This window comes from Perca fluviatilis, chromosome 18 (genome assembly GCF_010015445.1).
Source record: "Perca fluviatilis chromosome 18, GENO_Pfluv_1.0, whole genome shotgun sequence".
Classification (NCBI taxonomy): domain Eukaryota; kingdom Metazoa; phylum Chordata; class Actinopteri; order Perciformes; family Percidae; genus Perca; species Perca fluviatilis.
The window spans coordinates 22,269,227-22,278,138 of NC_053129.1; the positions used below are offsets into that span (position 1 = coordinate 22,269,227).

The following is an 8,912-nucleotide window of genomic DNA, read 5'->3' on the forward strand; positions in this document are numbered from 1 at the left end:
CATCAAAGTATTTTGTCAAGGCAGTTCACTTAAAGTGACTGATTTCACTGGAAAAAACTCTCCTATAACATTCAAGCTGAAATGATTTGTTGATTAATTGCAAAAATGTCCTGCTTTCCCTGGTTTCTGCCTCTAACGTGAGAATTGGCTGCTTTTCTTTGTCATATTTGTTAGTAAAATTAGTATTTTTGCGTTTTGGACTGTTATTTGTACAAAACAGGGTATCTTAAATGCACCATTTTGGGCTCTGGGAATATTTTTGTCACCATTTTCTGACATTTGACAGACAAAATGATTAATTGATAAATTGAGAATATAAACTGCAGATTATTTTCAGCCCTAACCAACATACAGCTTGTTTATATTTCCTGACACTTGGATATTAAATATCTTATTAACACTTTATATATATGTTATAATCTGAACTCTGCACCTTCCCACTGCTCTTCTTTGCCAGATACTCCCCGCTCCATAACATCTGCATCCCAGAAGGCAACGGGGTCCAGTACCCTGCAGTGCTACTGCTCACAGGGGACCACGATGACCGGGTGGTGCCTCTCCACTCCCTCAAATACATCGCCACCCTGCAGCACATTGTAGGCCGCAGCCCCAAGCAGACAAACCCTCTGTTCATCCTTGTGGACACAAAGTCAGGCCACGGCGCCGGCAAGCCCACCAGCAAGGTCATCCAGGAGGTGGCCGACACCTACGCCTTCATCGCTCGCTGTCTCAACATCTCCTGGGTCAAATAACCTGCGCCTCCCATTAAAGTGTGTGTGTGTGTGTGTTTTCTTTTATTTTGTTCCTTTTCTCACACCATCTTCTGAATACTGTTCATATCATCAGCTGTTCACACTTTCTTTATAACTTCACGCCAACACCGTGCCGGATCTTTCAACTCATGTTTACCCAGCCACCATCACTGCATCTTTTATTTTTGTCTTTGTGGTTATCTATTTTTGTCTCTCTCCGTGTGAGCCTGTTACAGACTCCATCAGGATCTGCCCCATCTGCAGCACTCACAGCTAACGTACCCTCTCCTGTACTGTAGGCCAAGTTTGTAGTCCTAATGAAACAAAGAATGACTACATTGTCAGTGATGGGTGTGTAAAGGGAGGGGGTACTTTCACGGTTACAGTAATCAGCCAATCAGCAGTTACTGTCATGAGGTCGAAGTGGCAAAGGTTTATTTGAACATTGTTTCTGTGTCCTTTGGGTGCTTAAACATGATGCATATTATTTATTTTACGTTAGTGCACAGAATGTAGGCTGTGGGACATTGGATGGCGCCCAGCATGAACAAGTATAGTGCAAATGACACCGCAAGTTGACAGTATTGCTGTGGATGTGAGTGCGGAAACTCATAAAAACAAACTGTGTGTGTGTGTGTGTGTTTGTGTGTCCCCACATTTATTTCAGACTGATAATTATTTCTACCTCTTGACATGTGCTGATTGTTTGCCTTTTAAAGGGAACAAAACACAATGCCACAACTACAATAAACAACTTTTTAAACAGTGATTAATCCTGCCCATTATTTGAAGAATTTAATAATTACATTATGTGGAGAAAGACAGACTGATAGTTGGAAGAAAGAAAGTTGGCTGTAGTTTAACGTGTGATGTGTCATGATTATCTTTAACTACACAACAAAGAGAACTGGGTCTTTTCAATCAATTTAATTTACATATTTTAAATGTATTTAATTCATCCAAAGCATTTTATTGTGAGACAAGTCCCTGTTTACACACAAAATATGGGAAGTGACAACAGCGCACCTGAAGCTGTAAGTGTCTGGCTCTCCACCAGGGGGCACTCACTCTGAAAATGACCAACACGTGCAGCAGGAGTAGAAAATGAGGGTGGTCTGACAGAGGGACCCATATGGATTACTCAACATACATGTTTCATGTTCTAGATCTTCTCTGATGTCCCACTTTCATGTTTATGGAGGGAATTTTAAAGTGCAGATACTTTTGAAAGACAAATTACATGTTCTCAATCTGACTTTTTCCTACTCACGACTCATTTCAGAGTGGAATTTAAATTCAGCAAAAGACTGGGCAAACTTTTTTCCATGTATTTTATGGATTTTTCATTTTTAAATTCACACCTTCCTGTTTGATTTATAGCAAACTGCCTGTAACTGTAAACAAAAAGTATTTAGAAAACAAATTGTTTTAACTTACCATTTTAATGTACTAAAACAGTCACATTTTCACTCATTTTTTCTTCTTCTATTAAGACATTTTCTCAAAATACAACATTTCAATCGCTTATGTAAGAAAAGGCTGTTAGGCCTACACAGCTGTGGACAACTACAACATGAACCCTGAAAAGAGAATTCAGGAGAATGAAAGTGTCTGAGCAAAAGATCTATAGATTCTTAGAATGACCACAACACACTTATCTTTTCATTTGAACATAAACTTTCACATTATGTAAAATAAATGCACATACAGCAAATTCTCAGTAACGTTTTGTAAAATAAACTTATGTCATTCTTGATTCAGCCCAAGAAAAGTGAAATGCACATAAATCTTTTTTCTTTTGTTTAAACCAGGGCAGTGGAAATTAGGAAGGTTGAAATGTTAAATTATTTTTTTTATGGCAAACGTCTGGATGAAAGTGGAAAAAAATCAAAACTGAAATGTTGATTTTGTTGAAAGTTTTGAGATTGAGATTTTAATAATTTCATGAAAATATTCAGATTATTCAGTTCCACAAAATTAAAGTGACTGTTTTTGTAAAATGATACAGTAAAACAACTAAATGCAGTGCAAGAGATGAACAGGTTTCAGTCACACATCAATCTAAATGTCTCCTCAGCTTCTCTGTAAGAAACGGTTTTAAAAACTAAAGCCAGAAACAGGCAAATTACACTATAAGACTTTTTTTTTATTTTATTTTTTTTATAATTTTCATAATTAAAAACGAAATTATCTTCTTTAACTTTCCAGCTCTACATGGATCCACTTGGTCAACAACTTTAGTCTTTGGGAATCACTGAACAACTTTCAGAGTAAACGAATAGGGGGGGGGGGACTAAATAATATTTACAATAAAAAAATATAAGCTATTTTTTAAAATAGACTAAATACATTTTAAACTTTTCACATCATAGCCCATTAGTGAACAATTCAAAGTCTTTGCAGGTTTTGCATAACACAGGGTATGCACGTGGGATTTGACTTCTACATTTAGGCCTACTAAAAATAATTTTCCAAAAAGACAAAAAATAAGCCCCATGCAGACCAGAAATACAAAATTGAAGGTAATAGGATTTGGTAACAAAAGGTGGCATAACTAATACACAATACAGCTGCTGTGTAGATTGATCACTTCCTTGACAAGAAATAATAAAGAGGATAATCAGCAAAGGCCCAATCTCCCTTTAATCATCTCCCAACTAAACAAACAATTTATGTAGGCCTGTGTAATGCAGGCCTATATGTGCGTGCGTGCACGTGCACGAGAGAGTAGTGAACCACCAGAGGGCGCTTGACAGTCCTGTCAAACCAACCCTGTAGTCCTACATAGGACTGCAAACTGATGTGCAGACTTTTAAAAAGCAAACCTTGTTTCAAATTCTCTTAACCGAAGCTGTTGGTGCATTCGAGTACAGACCAGCTGATTTGCTTGCGTATGTTACAGACTTCATGACGCTTAGGTATAGACTATAACATTATATATTCTAAAATATAACTTTTAACACATTTAATATGGATCCTGTAATATTTCTTATCAACCATACGTCCTAATATGTCTGATGAAACTGCTGGGACGGGTCCTAATTTCTTATTGGCTAACACATTTGAAGACGTTCTAAAATACCCAATGAGCACACACCTGGTACCATACTGAAATATTAATCCGCCAACCGGAAATCGCCGCTTAGCCACCGCTGGGGAACTATATTACTCGGCGGAAGAGCAGTGATGAAATAACTCCCTGTTACATCGCCTAACTATAGTAGGCCTATTGCTATAAAAGTTTTAATTTCACTTATTTCTTTCTGTAGTTGAAATCTGCACTCTAAGAGGATAAGAAGGACAAACACTCAACTGCACCAAAACTTATAAATAGGCTATATATATATATATATATATATATATATATATATATATATATATATATATATATATATATATATATATATATTTTTTTTTTTTTATTATTATTTTGTTTGTTTCCCCCCTGAAACAAGTAGCAGGCCCTTAACCAACGTGTTAGGCATGTTTCAGTCATTATGTCTATTTTTATTACATCGTTTTTTCCAGACCTGTATACTCCTTAAAAAAACACATAGTACTAGTAGTCAACATTGTAGTCAAATATATAAATTGGTAAAGTTTTACTAATGTAGGCCTAAAGTAAAAATAACTTAAGTTAAAAATAGAAAAGTTTGGACCTTGCAGTTAAAAAATATAATCTATCTATCTATCTATCTATCTATCTATCTATCTATCTATCTATCTATCTATCTATCTATCTATCTATCACACAGGGTCGTGTGTGGCGAGCCAATGGGTGGCGCTATTTATTTCAATCTTCTCTCTCTCTCTCTGTCTTGACTCTTTGGGCTTATCGACTCCCAATCACTGGTCTGGGAACAGTTTATTTGTGCTGCTCGGTAAGGACACAAGGCTGAGTGAGTGAAGAGCAGATGCCAGATCAGTAGGGAAGGTTTTGGGTTGTTCATTTATAGTATTAGGCTATACATTAAGGTATGGGACCTTTTGTAATCCTGTTTTATGTGTGATCAGGTCAAATGACTTACTGTCGTGGCTTTGAAGGGAATTGTATCTTTTTTTTCAGCTTTTCTAAATAGTTGAATGCTGCTTGTGAACAAGCTGGGTGGGGGATGTGAAGTATGGATCTTTATCAACAAGAGAGAAAGAGATGGGGGAAGGCTGGGGGCATGATGGGGGAGGCCAAGAATGTCACATGGTTTGAAGAGCCATGATAAAGCTCTAAGGCATGCAGAAGATTGGGTTTAAATTTACCAATGACCTATCATTATCTTGGCTATTGGGAAGAAAACTAACTAACTAAAAACTAACTAAAAAAATGTGCTTCTTGTGTAGCTCTGATTCATCTGGAAGTCTTTCTCATTAATGCAAAAATGAGAAGCAGTAGATTGACTGCCTTTGAGCTCAGAAGCAACCTTTTGTGAAAAATTGGGAGCTGACAATGAAACAAGTCTCTCATAAAGGCTATAGATCATTTTGGAGATGATTATCCAGATGTATGCCACAGGCTCCCAGGAATCTGTTGGTGACACATTTAAAAACAAAATCTGCCTGCCCCATCTCACCCTGCTGCAGCTTATGTTACAGTGCACTATATAAAATATTCATCCATGGAAAATCTCTTTGATTCCAGCCGGTCACTTTGGCTTCATACGCCAGGTTAAAGTCAGCCTAAACATGTCATTTAAACTACAGCGTCGGGAGGCTTCAAGTCCAGCAGGCTGAACCTCGACTTTTTCCCCCCCACATTTGCTCCATCAAAGGGGACACCGGGAGAAACGGTTGCTGTGCCGTTGCCACCTCTTACATTCACGGAGGAGAAAAAAAAGGAGGATGTCCGCTCCGTCTCCTACAGGTGAGTCACTTTTGATGAGTATTTTCTTCAACTTCTGTAAATGTCCAGAAAGAAGCACTGACTGGTTGCAGCCTCGCTCAGCTCACCCCTGTGAAGCTGTACAACCTGCTTTACCACTGACCTGAAATGACCGGCTTTTACTAACAACATGAGAAAGTGATGGATCGGCTCTTTGATCATACCCATTCAATAAAGTTATGAAGTTAAAAATACGCGCAAATGCCTATATTGAAGCCTATTGTTTAAGAACAAATGGCACAAAGAAATCAAAACTGATCCTTATAAGGACATAAGAAGAGATCGAAGACGAACATTAAAACAAAACGTAATGGATCACTGCCATCTCAGACTTATTCTAAGAATATTATAGGGATATTAGCATGATATTTAGTTAAGGAAATGCATCGCTCATTAGGTTAGAAGTCTTTTCACATGCTGTAGGTGATCAACAAATGGAAACCTTTAAAATGTTAAATGAACCCAAGAAGAGGCAAATAAAGTACTGACCCGTCGAATCCGAGCAGAAGAAAAATAAAACGAAGAAGTGTACGCGGATATGTTTGTCCCATTTGTGCGCAATTTTTGGCGCACCGGCTGTAGAGGCGCTTCTTCTCCAAACCTCCCCCCTCTCTCTGACGTCACCGATATTTCATTCACATATTTCCACCCTGTTTACTCCTGTTGGAGGAGACTTTTTCGGATTGAAAAAAAAGTATTTAAAACCCCGGGATCTACCCACCCAAAAGTTTATTTTCGTATTTTTTTCTCGGTGTTGCCCACCTCAAACTGAAGGAAAATCATCCTGCTGGTTCAAGACGTGGTAAAAATAAATTGTCCACAGTTTCTTGAAAATGGGTCGGATTTAAAGTATCTTAAAACAAAACATTCATTGCATCAACACAAATATTACATCTGATTTTAAACGAATGATTTAATGCTAATTGTGTTGTCAAATGAAGCGAGGAAATGAAGAACATGTCCTACAAGATTTTGGTTTACTTTGGTGGTCAAGTATGGAGCACATGGGACATATCGATGCGCTTTTGTGAGACTTGTGTCATGTTTTTCGTTGATTCAAAATATCCCTTAACGAAATCTATAGACATGCCCAATAAAGAACTTCATTTAAATAGAAAACAATATTGTTTTCTTCTTTTACAGAGATAGAGGCAGAAATCTCCAAGAATGTTATTTAAAACTAAGTTAAGCCATATTGGCCTGTGTTTACAATTTAAAATTAATTAAAAAAAAAATGAAAAGAACAATCACCCTTTTCATGTAAAAACCGTTCTCTTGTTCATACTCTCCAGTTCTCGAAAAATAACTGAGAGGAGATGCGTTGCCAACACTGTTTACCCCTCCCTGCACAGGATATAAAAAGGTGAAGGATTGGTGGCTGGAATGCATGAAGAAAACGACAAAAAAATAACACCTTCACTAAAAAAAAGAAAGGAGAAAAGAGAGAGACCAACCCAATGAACCCTTTGAACTGCATTGACAGCAGCAGGGTAAAAGTAAATTTCCTCTGGGAGCCTTCAGGGTGAGCAGTGGGGGTTGGGTGAGGTTAGCTGGGGTGATGGAGTCTAAAGTCTGCTCAGAAAGTTGGGATTCAAACAGCTCAGAAATCTGCTCGTGCTGGTGAGGTTAAATACTCATATAATTATCTCTTATGTCTGAGATGTAACTGCCATACATCTCAGACTGATTTCATTTTGCAGTCACTTTCCTTTAATGGCTCTTTCTGAAGAGTTGATTGTTTGAATAGTAGGTTTAAAAACCCATCTCATGTAGAGATAGATAAAAGAAAATAGTATTTAAATATAATGTATGGCCTCCTGTTGGTGTTCATTGCAGCAAACAATCACCTGCATTATTAGAAAGGAGATATATACTGTATATTTTAAATGTTTTCTCTTTTTTAAGTCTTTAAGTGAAAAGACCACATATCTAGCATACACAAGTTTGATTGTAACTGCCTGTGAAAACATCATTATATATACCTATATATGTCTGATATGTTATGTTTTATAAATATATTCAAATGTTATGAATAGACCAAACCAGAATACTTCCACACTGTCTTGATTCTACATCTAAATTCCACTTCACCTTGAAAGGGTTTGCACAAGTCTGTTCTTGTTATAGTTACAAAAGGTAATGTAACTCATTTCTATTATAACATTTTAATCATAAGTGGATAACATTTTCTCATTCAGGCAGTATAGTATTTTTTTTTACATCGAAATGTTATATTTAACTTTGCCAAAATAGCTTACCCTTACCAATGTTTCATGCCATTATTATCAAAGCTAGTTATTCATTTTTTAAATCACAAAATAACGACGTTATAACTGGATCTTAAAAATAGGCCAATTCATAGACATCTGACTTCTCTAACTTTTTGCAGAACTTCATAAGAAACATTGCTCTTTTTGTTCATATGCTACTCTTTTCCACAAATATGCATGTGGAAAAAAGATTGATCTGAAGCTCAAACTAGCAGCATAAAGGCAAATAAAAAGGTAGCCAAAGAATGACTTTAATGATTATAAGATAAACAACTAATAAATAAACCCAACAAGCTGTATTTTTAGTTCATCTTAGTGAATGGTTATGTTACAAATATGAATTCCCTAACTTTATGCAGAACTTAATATGAAAAATGACTCGTTAAATGTGGAAAAAAGACAAAAGTAAAGTTTGAAGTTTGAAAAAAAGTTATAGCCAAAGTATAACTTGTACCTGGTGGTGATTATAAAACATGATAAATGATAAATAAGATGGTGGCAAAAGTTTGATCTCTAGTTGGTGGTCATTTTAAAACAAACATCTAATGTTTGTGTCTTCAGTTCATCTAAAAAGGAATAGTTCCCTAAGTTTATATAAAAAGTTGCCATTGTGTTTGATGCTATTCCACACACTCGCACAACAGTGGAGAAAAAAAAATGAATGACAAGTTTAAAAACAATCTTTTCCTGCAGCATAAAGGCAAACAAAAAGATGGCTTGTAAACCATGTAAACCAAAGGTGTTGATCCCTAACTTTTATTTTCCAAAACTTCATAAGAAAAGTGCCTGTTTTAGTCCATGTGCTGTATTCCACAAATTAAAAAGTGTGTGTGTGTGTGTGGGGGATCTGAAGTTAAAACAAGTTTGAAAACTTATCCTGTAGCATAAAGACAATTAAAATGTATACATGGATGATATCTAGTTGGTGTTTATTATAAAACAAACAACTAATATAAAGAAAAGAAGTTATGTGTTTAAGTGAAGCTTTAATTAAGAACTTTGTCCCCTGAAAACACC

General features: G+C 36.3%; 1 protein-coding gene across 1 annotated transcript in view; it reads left to right on the plus strand.

Annotated features, from left to right (window-relative positions):
• The window catches only part of LOC120546584 (prolyl endopeptidase), a 12,151-nt gene extending 10,630 nt beyond the window's left edge, over window positions 1-1,521 (plus strand). The window contains exon 14 of the mRNA XM_039781600.1: window positions 458-1,521. Coding sequence (XP_039637534.1) covers window positions 458-752 — 295 coding nt within the window. The 3' untranslated portion in view covers window positions 753-1,521. The remainder of the gene's footprint in view (window positions 1-457) is intronic.
• Window positions 1,522-8,912: the final 7,391 nt, after the last annotated feature.